This window comes from Corvus cornix, chromosome 3 (genome assembly GCF_000738735.6).
Source record: "Corvus cornix cornix isolate S_Up_H32 chromosome 3, ASM73873v5, whole genome shotgun sequence".
Taxonomy (NCBI): domain Eukaryota; kingdom Metazoa; phylum Chordata; class Aves; order Passeriformes; family Corvidae; genus Corvus; species Corvus cornix.
In genome coordinates, this window is record NC_047056.1 from 78,994,111 (window position 1) to 79,014,433 (window position 20,323).

Sequence of the window (20,323 nt, forward strand, 5' to 3'; positions counted from 1 at the left end):
GTTCTGAATCCCCAGAGCTGTTCTTTATTTATTTCCTCAAGGTAAAAATCCAACTACTTAAAAGCCTTTGGCTTCAATTCTTTTTTCCAAACTAGACAAACCTTTAGTTTTCCATCATAGTTCAGATTCCTCAGTGCTGGTACCATCAGTGACACACACAGCTTTTTCAGAGTGATGACCTACTTTCTCTACCATAGCTCTGCTCTTATTACAACTATTAAAAAATACATGCTGTTTCTTTTAGACAACCCTCCATTAACCCTACAGTGTTACATGACTACTTTAATTAATATTGACTGCATTTGGGGGTTGTTGCCTACTTGTCCAAATGCTGGGTAGCAACCACACTGGTCATGAGCTTAATTAATATGCATAAAACAGACCCGATGATAACCAATTAATCTTCAAAAGCCAATCTTTGGGCAGTGCTTCTCCATAATTCAGGGAAAGCAAGGAAATTCCTATTCCAAGAATGCTGGAATACATCATACTCCTATTTCAGAAAGAATGCAGCAGTGTCAGTTAACCTGCCTCTGACAGACACAATGCTGCTACTCGTTTGCCTTGCTAAGCTGTGAAATATGTCCTCTACCATGAACAATCAAGTCTATGGGCTTGATGAGTTACAGCCTGACAGCAGAGCCCTGACAACCTGCACTTGGGGTCCTAGCTCTGAACGTGCAGGGGAAAGAAACTTACACGCATTTGGGCTAAATACCATGTCATAAGGAAGTCTGCTGCTTTTTATCTTTCAAAATAGTTCGTTTTTAACGACTGCAACATCTGCTAAAATGCTCAAAATACATTTATGAGAGATTTAGGGGATAATGTTTGCTGATCTGTCCAATTTCTTATCTAACATCACTCTTCTGTATTATAAAAAACACAAACCACACATCAGTAAAGAATACAAACATTTCCTAATTTTGTCCATGTATTTAAAAAAAAATCCTGCAAATATGATGGTTTAATATGATGACAGGCTATCTCAGGGAAAATGGAACTCATTGGTCAGATTACAAAACAGCTTTTATATAATTTCCAGTGGAATACATGATGGTTCACACCCACCTTCTAGATTCTGAAACTGGGTCAAGAACTCCTTCAACTTTTCTACTGTCTTATCAAACTCCTTTCCAGAAGATGACATCAAAATTTCCACACACTGTTGGAGCATGGTTACCAAATCAGTCTTATTCAACATCCTAAAAGATAAATTGTTGGCTGAAGTTGAAACACAGAATGATGAAACAAGTGTTCTTAGCTGAAAAAAGTTTAAAAAAATAAAATTGAAAAATTAATTTTAATAGAAAAAATCTCCACAATTTTAAGCATTCAATCTTGAAGCAAAGTCAATTTTTTTCCTGCTGTCACTAACAGAAAGAAACAAACCAATTAGGCTTGGCGATGATGTCCTTCACATTTTCCTGCAGAACAGTGGTTTTTCTGATTATCTAAAAACACTTGCTGGACGCAGGAGTTGCAATTTTTGAAACTGTGAGTCAGACACCAAAACAAAACAAAAAAACCCCAACACCCAAAACCCAATCATGGTAGGGTTGAGAACTCATTCCCAAGAACGGTAAATAAAATGGTAAAAAACCCCCACTATGTAAACACATCCACAGAATTACTCTATGTGACTCAAAATTACTCTCAAAAGAAATCTGTATGCTGTTTTCTGTATTTAATTGCTGTACATCTAACCATCACTAGAATCCCAAAACCATCCAAGTTGGAAGGGATCTCTCGAAATCATCTAGCCAGCCTCCAGCTCGGCATTTACTTACTATTTTGTCATTAGGGCTTTTCCCAAATGTCACCAAGCACTGCCCAGTCTCAAAACCTTACTTTAAAAGATATCAAAGCAGTGATGGTGGTCAGTGTCTCAGGCAGTGGGTTTCCATATCAGCTACCTAAAAACTGACAAAGATTTTAAGGAAGAATTCAGAAGAGGCTGGGGAAGCTTTGTGGATGTCTGGAGGGATAATTGCAATTTGAGCTCTAGTTTCTAACTGGCAATTGATACTAAATGCTTATAAAGGTTAAAATTTAGAACTTCAGTTTATCTGCTTCAGGGTTACAGATTTTTTGCAAGTCAAGTACTGCCTTCAGATACACTTGTTTTATACAGAAAAGCATAAAGAGTTAACAACAGAAAGGATGCCCTTGACCACACAAAAGGCTAGAAAACATTTTGAAACTGTCTTGTATAATATAATGGGTAAACAAGATAGCTTGTTCTAGGCCAGACAAAACACTGCAGCTAAACACCCAAGATGGAGAGAAGATAACCAGATCTGGAGATCTGTGAATGGGAAAGAACAAATTTATTTCCATAGTATTATTCAAAAGGAAATTGCAAGTTCTAGAAAAAATTATTTACAACAATGGGATTACAGGGCCCAAAGAACAGGTAAGAAGACAGTTATCACAAATGAGAAATCAGTAAAGGATCCTTTTCAACCTTCTAGGTTTTAGATTACTGCAAAGTATGCCAGGTATCAGTGGGGTTAAGATTTTAATTTCGTGAGGACTCGGGGTTAAAGCAGAAAGGAAGATCTCAAATTACCAAAAGGCAGTAAATAAATGTCTCTGATTATTCAGACAAAAGTTATGAAAGAGAAAAAAGGAAGCTAGAATGAAGTCCACAGAAACTCCTGAATGCTGAAGTGGGGAATCACCTGAAGAAGCGATACCAGATTGGTCAGCACCAAAATGACTGGTCACAGAAGGGAAGGACTGTGATAAGCAGCATGTGATGAAAAGCCATCCATACTTAGCAGACAAAAACCAGAGTACAACATCTAGACAGAAGACAATAGGGCAGACAGTCCTTGAAGTTTTGCCACACAAAATGTTGATGAGATGTCCCAGCCAGTTAGCTCTACATAACCAATCAAGTGAGACACTCTCCAATCTTCTTGATCTCTCTCTTCTGATGGAATTAATGCAAAATGAACTAAAGCTCACACATTCTCTCTGTCATCCCATGGTATCTTTAGACTCTGGAAAACTCAGGTAGAGTAACTACTGTCTAGATTGCTCAAGTTAGATTACCTGAAGCACCATCTTTGAGGAGAGCACTTCTAGCAGAAGGGATAAAAGCCTGTCCAGGGAAAGGCTGAAGTAGAGAAACCAATCATGTAAGAAACGTGGTTCAGCAACTTTAAAACCCTACATATTCAAACATAATTAATAAAAAGCAAGCGAGAGATTTCGCTAGAGAATGAGAAATAAGCTGACCTAAAGCTTCTCTATTTTTTTACTTTCTAAATACAAGGGGAAAAAAGATGGATTCCAGAAAAACGCTGAAAAGGAATATGGGATGGGGAGGGGTGAACATAAGGACATATCAACAGGTGATGTGGCTCCTGGGAAGGCAGAGATATTAAGGAACAGTGAATAACTTCTAAACCTGAGCAAAAGGGGAAAAAAAAAAAAGATTGTGAGTAGAAGGGGAAAGACTACATTTTATCATTTTCTTCTAAAAGATAGCAGCAAGATTCTATATAGAAAAAGCAGAGACAAGAGGAAGTATTTGTCAAAAGACAAACAGAAGTCAAAAGCTGAAAAAATGATAATCACAGCTAGAATTCAAAGTATTTGAAGAAACTGTGTTGGAGGAGTTTTGTTAGAAAATGACAAAATTTCTGGATTAAAAAAAAAAAAAGAATCATAGAATCATCATCAGTGAAAGCAGCAACCATGATCACCGTATTTCTATCAGAGGCTCCCACAGTGGGAGCCAGGACCAGAAGAACAACAGGAGGGAGATGAACAGATAAGAATAAAAGGGGAGCAAGCCAGAATCTGATGGTAGCATCAACTTTGAGATAGGAGTAGTGACAGATGAATTCAGAGAGGATGAAAGCAAATTTAACACAGGAGAAGAAAAAGGAGAGGGAAAAATGGCCAAGAGTTAGTAAGAGATTATAGACAGGCAGTAGAGGAAAGCAGAATGACACATTGTGGGCAAGAGCTCAGAGGTGATTGAGTGCTGTCAAGATTCAGGAGAGTCAGAGAAGGAACACAAAGGAACGACTGCAGAAATGACAACTCAAGCATGTAATCCTTTCAAAGGGATGAGGGTGAAAGAACACAGAAAAGTGGCTGTGCGTAAGAACCACTCAGTATGGCAAAGGTACAGTGTGAGGAGTGTGTTTCCTTGTGTGTGTATCAGCCCAGAAAGTTACCCTCCACCCACCACTGGTACGGCTTTTCTGTGCAGTTTTACTGTCAGACACATCAAACCTGACCAGCTCAGGGGGTCTGGAAGAGGCAGCTACAGTAACGGGGTCACACCAGTTCCCTGTGGGACAGAGCCAAGGGATTGTTTGAATGAGTGCAACTATCAGGAGACAGACACCTGCCATGTGTCTGTTTAAAGCACATTTAGAAGTCTGTAGCTGCAACACTGCAACTGAAAGGTTTTCTATCAAGAAAACTGGCTTTGACGATTTTGGCATTTTAAATACTGACAGACAACACAAGTACAGGCTCTCCCAAAGTCCTACGCTCACAGTATCACAAAAAATTAACTCAGTCCCTGTAAAAACTGTTAAGGCAATTAGGAAGAGAAGGAAACAGTAAAATAAAAAAGAAAGGCCTCAGCTACTATTCATTTGGAACAGATTCTAATTATCATTAACAGATTAAAATTTAAGCCAACTAAGACTAATAATTTGATTGATAATATCTACTGCAATTATACTCTGAAAGGCAAAACCCAACTCGTTCTCATTCACACAAAGTAATCTCAGTGGTTTCAGCATAATTACTCAGGGCATATGAGATATTAGAACCTGACTGAATTTCACAGAAATCAGTAGAAAACCAAACTGAAAACAGCAGCCAATTACACTTGCAAACAACCCTAAAACTAGCTGTGAACAAGCAATATCCTCAGCTTTAACTTCCAGAAGAAATGATGACTGATATTTTCCATGTGTACAGTGGTATTAAAACAAAATGGGGGGAAAAAAAATCACCTTGCTAGCTGAAGAGATGACTCATACTCCTCTGTCTCCCACACTCGGGTTTCCAAACACGCACAGTGCAACTCCCTGATCTGTTATGCAGAAGGTGAAGAAAGGATAAAGTGTTTTACAAAGTAATGTGGAAATCTTACAACAAGCTGTTCAAAGCAATATGCAATTCCTTTAGAGCTTGTTTTCCAAAGATGTAGAATGATTGCAAAAGAAATGAGAGCATTTAATATCTTCCAGAATTAAGCTTCTGCTGGAGGCTGTTGCTCTGCACCAAGTTGCAAACAACATTCAGGTGAAGAGAACTGCAGTGAGCAGAAAGGAACTCCAATCAAATGCCCCAACTAAAACATCCTTTTATTCTCAAATACTGGGACAGTTCATGCTGCTTTTGTAGTCAGTGACAGATTCTAGCAACAGTATGGAATACATTGAGAACTGAGAGACAAGTGCACATGCACAGAATATGTAATTGCTCTTCTACTGGAAGAAATCACTTAGCATGAGAAGGTGGATTAAACTACATTAGAGCAACAGGACTATTAAGAGCAATTATCACTGTTCCTCCTACTATTGCTTTTTTCTGCACAGAAGGTTGCTAAAAACTCAGTCTCTTAATCTGAATTTGACTAGTAATCTAATAGATGGTAGGAGAGTGTACATTGTCTGCAATGCATACAGATAATCCCAGATGTGGGAAAGTCAGTGTGTGGATTTTTTTGCTAATCTGTGCACCTGCCTCCTCCTGGAAACTCCTTCCTGTTGACTGACATGGTATCATCCCTGCCAGTAAAGAAACCACACGCTGCTGTCCTCCGCCCATAGCAAGAAAGCATCTGTCTCCATTTTAAGAAGCAGGGGGCAAAACAGCACTTTAGTAAATAAAGAGTAAATATTTATTTAGATGTCATACTTTGAGGCCAAAAAAACCCCCTAAAACCAAAACCACAAAAACAACAAAAAGCACATATAACAGTACATCACCTGCTTGCCCAAAGGATACTTCGGAAGAGAAGATGTGAAAACATGAAGACATCTCAGAATTGAAACATAATTTTCATGGTAAACATGTAAGTCCTCCAGCAACTTCTCTGTTTCTTCCTACAGTGATAGAACAATTTTTGAAGTAATTCTGACATCCATTTAAAACTCTCATACAGCACTTAAAATGACTCTGAAGTTTTGATATTGTAGTGTGTTATGATTTAAATCACCCATCTTAAATTGAGACCACTAAGCAAACAAGCTGTATTTTAACAGTTCACTGCATTCACATTGCATATTGTTACCTTTACTTTCTTCCTCCAGCTCAGTAGAGATTTGCTACTGATTAGCATTATTTTACCATTTTCAGCTATATTTAGGCCTTTAGATTTGAAATGTCATCTCACAAAAGTAAGAGTATACACTATCCCTTTATCAGGCAGTGAGAAGTTATGTAGCTACTTTTACTTGAAAATTTGCATTTTTATACTACAAATGCATTTAAAAATTTATTTCTTATATTGTGGGTGGCTGCTGTTTTTATTAGTTATGTGTACATAAAAAGACCAGTTCACAGAAAACAAGCAGATACTCAGTTGCTGCTCCTATGTGTTTTTAATTTGACTTTTGTTTATTCATGGGTTGAAAACTACAGAAATTAAAAAATCACATTTAGGAAAAAAAAATTATTGACTGCTTCTACTGAATTTTCTGGATGGGACCACATTATCACTGGCCTCCCATGGAAGCACATACTAACACTTCTGGAAAGCCACACTCAAAAATTCTGGTAACTGTACTAAAGTACTTTGGGCTCCTTACGTTTAAGTTTGTGAATCAAAAGATCTTCTCTCCCCTGTCTTCAGACAAAAATAAAGAGGAAAAAACCACAGGATCCTCTACATTACCCTTTTGCTTAACTCTGAGCAAACTATTCCAAATGGAAAGAGGAAAATAAAATAAGCCACTGAAGTTTACCAGAGTTAAACTGAAACAAAGGGTATCAACAATAAAAGAAAAGCAAAAACTTGTCTGTAGGCAATATAAGGAAGTACAGATGTATGGAAAGAAAAGGTATCATACTGCAAAGACTGAAAGTAACAAAGACAGTGCTACAGAGAGCTTTCTGATGTTAAAAAAAGTTTTAAATTATTAAAAACATGAATGATATTTCTCCCCCTAGACTTTTTATATATTGAAATTTAAGAGTCACTGATATAACAACTGTTAAGGCAACTTCCAAAACCGTAGGGTAGACACTCACAAGTTCGTATTTTAATTCTAAGTAGGATCATTAAGAAAGAAATTATCCCCACCACAAAATAAGCTAAGAAAAGAAAGCAAGTTCACTCTAATGCTGCTATATCAATCTTATTTCCCCAAACCCCAAGCATTATTAACACATCTGTATTTCCCTCATCTTGGTCCTAGCTCAAGACAGATATAGCTAATATAAGTAAATAGCAATGTATTTTGCCAAATAATGAAGTGAAAAGGCATAATCCATTTTAGAAGAGTTTGAAAATGTTTTTAGAAGACTATGCAATATTATTTCCAGAACAGAGATAAAAGACACAAATTGCCACATTTACATAGTTTCAAATTAAGGTTGCCATGAAACCTTTCAGACAGATTGGTTAAAAATTAGGATGTAAAATTACTTTTAAAACTGATTATTTTAAACAGGTGAAACTCTTCCCATAGTTCTTAAAAGAAGTGGTAACAACATGGAATAAAAATGCATCTGATAAAGTGTATTGCAGGTTTAGGGGCTAAGATGGAAGACTCAAGTGACCTGGTGCTGAAACACGAATAGTAAGTTTATGTGGAAGACTACTATAGTGACTCTGAAAGTGTTTCCAAAGTTGGGCGTGATACTGTAGATCAGCGTGACACCAGAATAAACAGCACCTCATTAATGCAGCACTAGCACCTTTTCTTCCCAGGCAGAATACACTGCCAGCTTGGCAAGGCAGTAATGGTCCTACCTCTGTTGTAGAGATCAGAACAAGTGTCTTCAATTAAAATTTGTGAGAAGCATGATATGCAACTAAACACGAGAACTCCAGCTTCCTTCCCAAACTTACAGGGTGAAGCTTGTGAAATAAGGGGTGTATTATTAAACATGTAAAGTTGAAAACATATAAAGTTTAAGCGCATGAGTATTCAACTTCCAAAGCAGGTGTGGATAAAGGACAAGGGAATAGTAGTAGCTTAAGCTGTTTTTGCCAGTGAAGGTAATGGATCATAAAATGATGTAAAATCATGTCTCATCTTGAAAACTGTAACTGCACTTGCAAAGTTGCCTGTTCCTAACCTCCCTCCAGCCATTACCATTGTTTTTCATACTTGAGAAAGCCTTACACACCAGGCAAGTACCATTTGCCTGACAGGTTACAAATACTTGAAATGAAGAGTCAGGAGAAACCCTTTACCTTCAGCAATGTTTCTACTGGGAGTGGCTCAGATGGTGAAAATAACCAACAGATTTTTGTTGGTGAATTCCTAAAGGACTCACAAAAGTAGTAGTCTGGCTTCAATCAGTTGGCAAAACTTCAGATAAACATCTAACAAATTAGTTTTAATCCTGTATGAGGTCTAGTGTGAATGTGTGCCTTGGGACAGAGACTCTGCCCTACTGAGTTCAAACAGAAAGTGAGGCTATGAAGGATTAAGAACTTAAGAAATAACCTCCAAGGTTACTTACACATTCTTCAAACACTTAACTGACCTTCCAAGAAAGGCAGTCTGAGGAAGCATGGAAAGACCTGGCCATAAATAAACCTTGTATCCTTCTTTTTAAGCAGTTATATTTCTAGATATAACTAAAAGTTGATGTAATAAAGTTGAGCAGCTTCGTATAAAGGCTGACCTGGCAACCCCAGAGATCTGGAATTTTGACCTGCCAATCCTAATTTGTCATTACTGGTCACAAAGCACAGTATGTTCTGTATGAAAGATGTTATACAGAACTATACATCTTGGTCTTGTATTTTATTATCCTCCACCAAGTGATATATTGGGCAAGTTATTTCAGTTCTCCAAGGATATTCTTAAAATTTTACCTTTAAGAAGCTGTCATTTGTCAGCAGTGCAACCTGTTTCCCTGACTCTTGCTTTTCCACATACCTTATGGCAAGGAAAAAAAAACCAACATAAAATTATAATGTAAAGGAAGATTCTAGGATTAGAAACATTTAAAATGTTTATGCTGCTGTAAGAAATATGTATCTTTCTTTGGAAAGATTCAAAAAGGACAGTCAAATCCAACAAGTTGAAAGGCCACTCCAAAACCCTAGAGATTATGCTTCAAATCAGTTTAACAAGTTCAAAAGTCATTTACAGTCATTTGTCAGAATAACTTGTTTCTGTATTAAGAACAAGAAGAAAAAAAAAATCAATTCAAGTGATTACACATCACAGAAGCTGTACTCTCTAGACTAGAATATTAAGGCTTCCTGAAATTATTTAGAACTGTCCTCTGATCAATTTACCTTTGCTACAGAAACGTGCACAAATGAGCTACAGTGTTCACAGAACTACATTTACAGATTCTTTTCATCTTTTTTAAAGCTGACTCAGTATATGATTGTCCAGAAAATGTATTTCCACCTTTACCTTCTGAAAGAGGGCAGTCTCCGAATGTTTTCACACTGACCATGTGATAAAGAATAAACTCTCTTCTTAACATCTACCAGTTGGCAACACAGTACACTTAGAGGCTGGGAATAGAAGTGTTCCACAATACAGAGCTGGAAAACAAACCAAGAACTAGGGATGTTAATAAAATTCCAGCTCCTTCCTTTTAATGCTTTCTTACCACTACACTGCATATACTACAATGGTAGTAATGATACTCCTTTAAAAAAAAATTACAATTCATAAATATTCCATAAGTCACTACAGGACATTGATTACACAGTTGTAAACAGTCACATTAATTACCTTCTTTGCTATATGTGCTATTCATTTTCAGCTTTTCCCCCCTCTTACATAACATCACACGTAGATATAATGACATGATGGTGATCTCTTGTATCTATCACTTAGAAAATCTGATCTGAAATTGCTTCATCCTTGAATACTTTTACTACACAAGGACACAGCCCTACACTGTCAGGTCTAAAACTTGTATTTGTATGTCAGGCCAATGGAGAAGTATTAAATTTTGATGACTCTTTCACATAAGAGGAGTTGAGACCTATGAGAGCCCACATAGCTCTGTCTTCAGGAAGAGGTACTATGGCCAGGATACTTCTCCTGGCCACATGTAATCACTGAATCTTATGTATCAAAAAATCTATTCTAAATGAAATTCTAAATGTCTATGACATTAAAAGGGCTTATTTCAGGTTCACACATGGAACTAGGCAAGAAAGAAACAATTTCACAGTCCCACATTAAAACATATGACAGGGGCTACAAATTCTTCAGAGAACTCTTGTCTGCAATCCACAAGAGCTACAAGGAGACCTAGACACAGAAATATATCTAGATATGAAGAACTATATAAGACAATAAAAATTTAACTATTGCGCTCGGTAGAGACTCTTTTTGGAAACCCTCAGCTCTTCCACTTTGCCTCCTGAGAGAGGGTAAATGTAACTCCCACATTGCTACATGGCTGCTTAGAGCACAATTATTACCTACTCTGAGGCACCAAGTAAATGATGTTGCAGCTCCTGTTTCCCTGAAAAGGTAGGAACTGCCAGAGGAGTTCAAGCGGGGAAGAGACACTCCTGTAGCCTATTCACATCAAGACAAACCAGAGTACAAGGACCCCATAAAGATGATCAGAACTGGAGACTTCTGCCAGGGGTGTTAGAAAGCTACAAATTAATCTATAGCAAAACACAGCTCTTTCTGCCCACTTTCTTTAAGCCAGGTCACCCTTTTAAATGTAACCTTAAAATATCACGGGTTTTGTGGCAGAGTAAGCTTTTATGTGCTTCTTCATACCTGTCCTACAAGTTTGCTCTTAAACCCTTATCAGTAAAGGTTTTAAAACACCCATCTGTTCACAGATCCAAACTGTTTACAAAGGATATTTTTTCATACAATTCAGCAACATTAGAACCTAAGACATCTTTCAGTGCCTTGTTATTACCCTTTGTTTTCACAACCATAATTTGAATTCTTGTTACCATTGCCTACCTGAAATCCTTTGATAAAATTCTGGACAGAAAAATCATGGTACAGGAATATGTTGATGAGCACCTGCAGAACTTTCTCACCCAGTTTAAAGGGAAACCGGGGTGTCAGAAGCAGCTAAGAGGGAGAAAAAAGAAAAAGTAGCCATAGTAGAAATTTTCTCCTGAATTCAAATTAGCAAAACTTATATAAACAACTTGATACAACTCTTAGTATGTGTTAGCATTCAACTAAACGACATACTAAAAACACTGCCAACTCCTAAAAATAGTATTTCTACTAAAACATCCATACAAAGATTGATTTTCAGTTTATTATTTTACCACATCTTCCTAAGTATCTTCCACTAATATAACGTTTGAAGTTAGTTTTGCTTAATGCTATTTCTGTAAAATTACAAATAGGATAGAGACTGCTTAATAAACACTGATACCACTACTTTTAGCATGTGTAACAGAGATTTTGGAAATCCAGCACACTCTACCAAGAATCCACAGACACAACACTTATATGGCCTGAACATATGGATAACTCAGCTAATGTTTGACAGGTGGTTAAGACTCAGGCTGAACTTTATTTTTCAAAGTTTAGGCTAAGTTTCAAAGCTATCTTTTTCTGGACCAAAGTAAAACTGAAATCACAGCTTGACTTTAATGAAGAAGTGTGAATGTCAAAGTGTAATTGCACAAGCCAATGCAAATGCAAGACGAAAGCAGGTGTGTGTGTGTGTGTGTATGTGTCTCAGTATGAGAAGAGAGCTCTCAGTATTACACTGCTCTGCAGCTGCGAGTAGAAATATCCAAAATCCACAGATCTCAGGAGCAGAGTCCTTTTCAAAACCTTCAGACAAACCTGCCTTTAAAGGCAACACATGCAAACTGTGCTTCAACACACACACATTCCTCCTTTCTATTTATAAAGGGAATTACCTTGTCAATTATAGTAGACAGGTGCTCCTTACAAGAAAGGGACTGGAAAAGCTCTATGCACAGCAGAGAGGAAACTGAGTGAGGAAGTAATCTGTGGATAATCATTGGTGATGTAGCGATTCCAAAAATCAGCACTAGAGGTAATTCATGGATATGTTGACTGGATAAAGGGGGAAGGGAAAAAAAAGTAATAGTTACATTATAGAAGCTTGTGTAACAAATGCATTGTGTTCCTACTACAGCACTGAGCTTAGATGCAGAGAGGGGTAAATTAAAAGATTCATTGCCAGTAAACCAAAAGAATTTCGGGGTCAAATAAAACGAAAAAGAAAGGATGCTATTTAAAGCCCTGAAGTAGATAAGAAAATAAAATTTCATTTTAGGATTAAATTTCAGAAAGTGGCACAAAAAGCATCATTTCAGATAGAGTCTTGTGCTGATCCTACCTTCCCAAAAATTTATATCCAGAGAACTGAGTCTTATAATAGAATTTTTTCAAAGAGAAAAAATAAGAAGATGCATTAAATAGGTAAGTCAAGAAAATTTATAAGATTTACACCATTTAATAAATTCAAAATAAGTATGAAACATCTCCAACATTCTATGTTCCAACCACATGTAAGAAAAAAAATTCTGACTTCCCCAGATTATCTTTCTCTTCAGGTAATTTTTTAGTATTTGCTTTAGAACTGAAAACCAGGACTGAATGTGTATTCCTTGTGGACAGCATACAATTTATACAAAATACAGTGTTTTCAGTATCATTTCATCATTATTTTCCATTTTTAGTAGTTTCAAGGAAGTATAAATTCTGCTACTTTAAATACCGTCTAGGTTAAAATTGTAAATTTATTTCTTTCCTTTGTTTTTGCCACGGCAAACTTCTGACTTTGTATTTTAATTGTTATCCCACAATTACTTCATTTCTCTAACTCCTCAAAAGAAATTACTGAAGACTTAAACATAAAACTAATAAACTTCATATATTACTGTCCACTGTTGATAATCTTAGAAGGGAATCAGAACTTGTGATTAACAAATCAGAGGAACCTCTCATATTTACCCACTTCAACTTTATTAAACATGCTTAAGACTGAGATGAAGAGAGTAATACAAGCTATACGATTTCTTGCCTGTGTCTCAGCAAGTGAATTGCCTAGGCCTTGTTTAGAGGTAATATCAGGTGCACACACTGCAGCTGAATTAACTGTACAACTGCAGCCCCAATTCTGACAGCTTTAACTGTAGCTCCAACCTGGGGACTTAAGTGCAAGATGCTCTTTTTGGAGAGCAGCATGATTCTTTGATCAGCATGCCTGAAGACTGGCTAAAGAAGAACAGAAGCACAGGAGCACTTACAGTAGTCAGCTGCTGATTACAGATCCTGGCCAACTGGGGAAGTTTCATATACACCCCTATTAGTAAGCAAGTGACCTTTACACAGCATTACATCAGTAGTCACACAAAAATACACTCTGAAAACAATTTTAAAAGATATACACATCTTAAAAGCTTAGTTTCACATTCACAAATTCTGTAGCAACTAGTACCAATAAATTCTACTATGTGAAAAATTAAATCAACCACCGGTTATCTCAACCTAGCCCTTATGCACTCTGGTTCACAGCCACAAGTTAGCTTTAGCATAATTTACGCCTAAAACCCAGCAAGTAGTTTTTGCTCAATCACTGCTGCAAAGAAGCAGCACCAATATTTGATTCCAATGCTCCACTGGCCTCACTGCTACATTTCAAAACAGCTGCAAAAAAAAATGGGTAAAGGAGTGAAAGAACTAAAGTTCAAGTCACATTTACCTGCTGATGACTATGAAGTCCTGAAGAACTTTTGTGGTGAAACTTTCCATGTCTTTGAATATTACTATAACTGGAGGAGACTGCCAGTGTCTAGAGGAGGAATTTCTTTTTTTGCTTGGAGTTTCAGAATCTGTTTTCTTTAAAGCCATTAATTAAACTTTAATACACAGAAGCCAGCAAAATAAGAAGACTGAATCATATCTATGATACTATAGTACTCCAAAGTGACATGACTGACTTTTTGTCAGCTGTATTTATTATTAGCATCTAGAACTGCCATTTTTCTTCCTTCTGTTTGGCACAGCATGAAGTACAAAGAATAAACAGATTTTAAACACACACTCCCAACAATGAAAAGAATAGCTCTGAGAGGCAGAACTGGTGGAGTTCTGCTGGGATTGAGGGAGAAGATTTGAGTTGCGTATACAGATATTATATTATTTTCTGTATCTTTACCCACTAATAAAAAGAGCATGTACTCAGTACACTTTGGTTTATCACACTGCTCCGACGAAGTCGTCAGAAAATCAGTTGTAACTTGTATTCATGACAGAAGCACAACTTGAAACTTCAATAGCTTCAGCAAACACAAAGATACAAACACATCTTGAAAGTTATTTCCGTACTGCTTGCCAATGTAGTGTGGGCTGCAGATGACATCATGGCTCATTAGCACTAATACAGTACCTTTGCCCTGGATGGCCGTTCTTCTGTAAACTTTTGTTTTAATAAACAAAATATCTCAGCGCTCCTGGGAGAAAAGTATTTGGCATGAAGCTGATATTGCATTTTAAGCTTCCAGTTACCAATTAAACATAAGACAAAAAAAGTACTTTTTGCTTGTGTTTCAGAATTCTGACATTCATACATTATCAGTAACTAACTCCACAGTTGTTCTATGTGTCACATATTATAGTCACATCACCTCAATATCACATTATTTTTTAGCATTACATTAAAAATTAACCTTTGGCACTTTCTCACAGAAAGCTGAGTTATTAAATTTCTGTTTTAAAAACATCTAAAGGTCAGGTATTTTCATAAACTGGGGATAAAAAAATGCCAGCAACATACCTTTGTTACACTCTCATACCAGCTGATAAGAGAAGACATTGAACAACGTATTCTATTCTGTGAAACCTGCACACAGTCCTCATCTTCCAGTGAGTCCACATCTATATCACAGTTCATCAGCTGCCCCATCAGCTTCTGCATCAGGTTTTTTATGCCTTCACAAAACATTTTTAGACACGTGGTAAAAACATTTGGTTATCTGACAACAGTTCTCCGTCTCATACTATAAAAAACCACCCCGAAGTTATTAGTCATTATTTTTCACATTTCTGATTATTCTCCTTCTCTCTCAAGAATGCACATCTCATGCTCCTGAAAGCATTAATGATATGTATGCTGTTAATGCAATTTGCCTAGATAGCAACAACTGAGGTTAAGATGTTGGTCTTCCATCTTTCCCTGAGCTCCAGCCATATGCTTTTTAGAGTGACCTAAGAATAAGTAAGGCAGCCAATCCACAGAACTGAAGATGCTGCCATAAGTGACTTTAATCTTTTTACTTAAAAAATAAAGAAGGAGCAAGGAGGGTGGGGCAATTTTATTCTACCCATTCTCTCACTAAATAATGTGACTTGTAAGCATTTAAGAAGTGGAATGCATACATACACTGTCCAATTAGACAAGAAGAAAACCAACCTACAATATCAACATGCAATACACTAAGCAGCATGTTCTTAACACTTATGCTACAGCTAACTAGCATGTCAATCTTCACTGTTCTAAACAGAACTGGCTACCTCTCAAAATACACTAGGCATTACTGCTCTGGTGACATAGGTTTGAGCAAATCTTCGGAAAGTCTTCAAGATCCCTCTGTCCATTATTCTTACATTTAGGGTCAAAAGCTAGAATTCCTAGTTAATTGATATCTTATTCAAAAGAAGCAGCAATACTATTGCAGTATTTACCTGGGCAATCTTTGGCTTCCAGCAAGGCTATATAAGGAGTAATGTTATCCTGAAGGGCATCTGAGAGACCTCTGAAAGTCAAGTCGTGATCTGTAACATTCACACCTAGAAAGAAAAGGACAAAATTTTAAGGCGCATTTTTCCATGACTCATGAGCACAATGACTGAACAGTAAACTGAACAGTAGACAAAAACCAGAAGATACCTCAAATATTTAAGGAAAGAATGAAAAGTATCACATCAGCTGTGAGGAAAGATGAAAAACTAGCAAAAGATTAGACACACATGTTGACACTCCCGAATTAAGAGAAACAGGGAGCCACTGTGAAGACCCTTTATCATATAGTTTGGTGGGGCTTTTTAAAGAAAGTCTTCTCAAGGTGCAAACCTGCAAGAACCAGGACTGGTTTTCTAACATCCCTCAGAATCCACCCACAGCCATGTAAGGCCTGCAGACAAGAAATTAAATTCACCTTCTCTAGAAGGATACTGTAACCATACCTGGATCCTCTCATGGCTCATCTAAAGAGGAAAATTACCATAAATTACTGTGAACCACAGTCTGAATTCACTATGACCAACGTAGTATTTACTGTCTTTGTTAATATCCTTAAATCAACCAAAAAAAAGAGCAAACCCCTCCAGAAGGCAATCCAGAGCTGCTTCCACAGAAATATTTGAAGCAGTAGTTTTTCAATATACTACCTACAAAAGTAGAGTACCTTCCACTCTTTGTTAGTGGCTACATGGTAAGTTTGAAGCACAGGCCTGATCTTAATTTCCCTAAAATAATCCACTGAAAATGTAATCAACTTGCCTTGAATCAGGTTTAGGATTTACAGTTGCAAACCTCTGAAAGAAAGGAGAAGGGAAGAAAAAAAAAAAAAGACTTCAGAACTTCACTAATTTCATCTCCAGCTATTTTCTTCACCCTCTGCTCTTTTCCCAAGATAAAGACACTACTTTCCTACATGTAAAGATGCTCTGCAAGAACACAGACCAGAAATACAGAAGCTACATAATTCCAGGGTTAAGTCGTAGAAACCACCAAGCATGCTGGTAGCAGAAACATGGATGTAATCAAAGTACCTCCAGTGCCTCAAACAAAAAAACCTCAAATCACTACCAGCTGCTTAAGACAGACCTGTAGGGGAGTTGTTGACTTACTGGACTATTAAGCAACATAGGCAAAAGGGGAAGGAGGCTTTATCTGACTTCCTTCTCCCCGCCCAATCTCTTCTGTTGACATGTTTGAAGCTGATACTACTCACAGTAATTGCTAGGAGTCAGCAATGTAAATTTCTTTGATCTGTCTGAGTTTTAATCAGATGTACATAACAAAAAATATCTTAAAAAAATTACCTAAGACAAGAGCTGCAGTAGGGATTTCTCTGAACTTCATCCTGCAAGTCCATTCTGTTGTCTTCTCTTGAAACTCAGAATGAGACCGGCTCAAAAAACTCACCAGATTATCAAGCAACTGCTTATTCAAGTCTTCTTGTATTTGCTGCAAACATACACAGAGAGAATTTATCTATAAAAATGTGAAAACACCACTGTAGCTTCCTTTTTCTACTCCTTTCCTGCATAATCTTTAACCCTTAAAACTCCAGGGTTTAAATTTTACTGTGATCTATAAACCACACTAACTTATTCATTGTGTGGCAAACATACATTTGATGCCTTGAGAGTCCACCTAAAAACAGAGACTAGACAGGAGTAAGGGAATAAAGGTAGGTATTTATTTGAAGGGCCTTCAGAGGTACACCCTGGGGAGCCAGAGGCTGCTGCCAAGATGGACCCCCCAAGATGGACAACAGGTCACGAGTTCTTCACACTTTTGTAGGTTTGGTTCATTTGCATATCAGGGTTAATTCTCCAATTAAAGCTTCAGTTTAATGATGTAATTCCCCTCTGCTTGCTCCCCTCTCAAAGGCTTTTGGTTTATACTTTTTGGGCCTAGGACGGTCTGGGTGTCCTTGAAGACAAAGCCTGGAGAGGCTTTGTTATGTCTACCTAGCATGAGAGAGCAGAAGTTAACAGGCTACAAGAAACTTCAGAGTTACACACTAGGCAGTACAGGATTTAAAAAATACAAAAGTTAAAACCTAAGGCATCACGTTTCCCATCTTGGAACTTCTGGTCAAGTGCCTCAACAACAGTTTGGAAAGCAAGTGAGCTTAACTGTGTTGTCACATCACACACTTTAAAGAAGGAGAAAAAACCAACACACTGACAAAGCCGAAGTGATGCAGGCAATATAAAACAGTATAATTCGTTTCTGGAACAATGTTCATAGAAATTCTTATTCTTCCTTCTCACCTCACAAAACACCTGTAAACATTTTTCTGAGAGAGCTAAATGAAAGAAAATATTCTGCTCTTCCAAATCGAATTCAGGATGAAAGAAGTAAAAATAATAATAAAGGAAATCATTAAGTATGTTTTATAGGAAAAAATACTAAACCACATGACTGCCATGTTTGCTACACTGTCTTTTGACCTTCAGGATGATTTTCACACAAGAATTTCTATAAGCAGGAACATATAAATATTAAAGACAAATATATGTATATCAGCAGCATTTTGTATTTCTTTTCTTGATCTGTGTGTCTTTGTCCCTAAACCAAGATATGCCTTCTGCTGGAACAGACAAAAAAACCCTCCTGTACTCTGAAGTTCAGGATATCAATATATACTCTAGAACACAGATGTTAGAAACAAGATTAAACCCCTGTCCCAAACAAAATCATCATCAAGATTTATTAGCAGCAAAAAGTGACACACACAGCAGTGAATTTGATTTTAAGCGAGGTGGCAAAGGTCATCTCTAGCAGCATAGAAGAGGCCACTATAAAAGAGTTAAGGTCAGATGCTCCCTGCTCAATAGCCTGAACTCTATTTCCATAATACAGAAGAGCCTCTGTTGGTCTCCTAAACAACTGATAAAACTGTACACAGAGTAATTTTAGTCTTTTCATCCTCTACTTATTGAAGAATGTCCTTCTGGCCTTTCTGATTGTGCAGCTCTGAACTCCCACCTGATAAATTCTATGCAACTCAGAACAAACTGTAACATGACATTTTTGAAAGAATTTACACCATCAGTGTTATAACATCATTGTAACAACTCCTGTATTATCACAGATCCTGTAACAATCCTCTGAGCTTCTGTTTCAGATTCCATCAAACCCTGAGCTTCCTGTGATCACTACTGTTTTTGCTAAGATGACCTAACAAGAACCTCAATTCTTACTTTGCACAATTACAGTATATATTATTTCTTCCACTGTGCACTTGTAATGATGGAATTTGGTCTGCCATAGCATTACACAATTACTTCACTTTCCTAAAATCCATCAGTCTTTTCCTGTCAAAACAACTTTGCTAATAGCATTGTTTTGATAATGTTCCAGAAAGTTCACCAGGCTGCTCTGCATCCTAAGTGACCAAGTAATTTGCTTGCATGACACTGCTCACTCTGGAAAAGTCACAGGAACTCGAAGTTCAGTCACTGCCATGACACCAGGTTTTGTTATGACTATTTGTTATGTGGTCTGAAAACCATTATCTTCATATTAGAGCTAAAATTACTGTATTTTAGCCCTGCACTTCACCTTTTTCTTTCTAGCCTGGACCTTGGTAGAATGGAATTCTCACCTCACAGGACAAGAATATTTCTGCAAGCCCTTGGTGAGGTTAATCATAAGCACATTTGCAAGGCCACTTCTGACAGCAGGGGTCAAAACTGGGATACGTTGCAATACTGAAGAAAAACGAAGCCCAAAATTCACCTTCCAAAAACAAAGGGCAGTTCCTGCCATACTTTTGTCAGCTTTCCAGTTGTGAGAAGCATGAAAGGACGTCAATGCCAGATGACAGATGGTGCTGCCACAACCACACCACAGTTTTTGATGGACATATAAAGGCCAAAAGTGCTCTGCCTTGGGGGGCAAATCCTCTTGTCTTTTCAACACCTCGAGCAGATACCAGAGAATCAGGAAAACACCAGCACAAGCACAAGGCCTGCCAACAAATCAGCAGGCAGCAGTGCACAGGCAAAACCTCTGGAGAATGTCCTGCTAGGTTCCCTTAGCACACTACCAGAACCCCTAGAATAGAAGCCCAAACCAGCAAGACACCTGCTTCCCACATACTCTGCCACCGATCAGGTTTGCTGCACTAGGGATTGAAAGCATGTAAGAAATGAAATCCTGACTTAGCTAAAGCCCTCACCTACCTGGCCTGACCTCATGGGTGATGCTGCTTTAAGGAGTTCAGACTAGAAACTTTCTAAAGTCCCTTCCAATCCAAATTATCACACTATTTTATATGTAAGAACCACCATCAGCTCCACGTTTGCCAACAGTGGGATAAAAGGATGATGATTCAAAACTCAGAAGGAAAAAAATCACAAATATCTCAGAAGCAGTACGAAGAAAATTCTTTGTGTAGCAGCAGAATTAACTACAGGTA

The 20,323-nt window shown here is 37.4% G+C and overlaps 1 protein-coding gene across 4 annotated transcripts in view; it reads right to left on the minus strand.

The window, feature by feature from the left end:
* The window catches only part of ORC3 (origin recognition complex subunit 3), a 38,015-nt gene that overhangs the window by 12,363 nt on the left and 5,329 nt on the right, over positions 1–20,323 (minus strand). For all 4 annotated transcript variants that reach the window (XM_010404411.4, XM_010404403.4, XM_010404393.4 and 1 more), the window contains exons 4-14: positions 17,211–17,355; positions 15,849–15,953; positions 14,941–15,095; positions 13,867–14,003; positions 12,053–12,212; positions 11,127–11,240; positions 9,591–9,724; positions 9,038–9,101; positions 5,973–6,089; positions 4,992–5,071; positions 1,072–1,205 (exon numbers count right to left, since the gene is read on the minus strand). In XM_010404411.4, the coding sequence (XP_010402713.2) occupies positions 1,072–1,205; positions 4,992–5,071; positions 5,973–6,089; positions 9,038–9,101; positions 9,591–9,724; positions 11,127–11,240; positions 12,053–12,212; positions 13,867–14,003; positions 14,941–15,095; positions 15,849–15,953; positions 17,211–17,355 (1,345 nt within the window). The remainder of the gene's footprint in view (positions 1–1,071; positions 1,206–4,991; positions 5,072–5,972; positions 6,090–9,037; positions 9,102–9,590; positions 9,725–11,126; positions 11,241–12,052; positions 12,213–13,866; positions 14,004–14,940; positions 15,096–15,848; positions 15,954–17,210; positions 17,356–20,323) is intronic.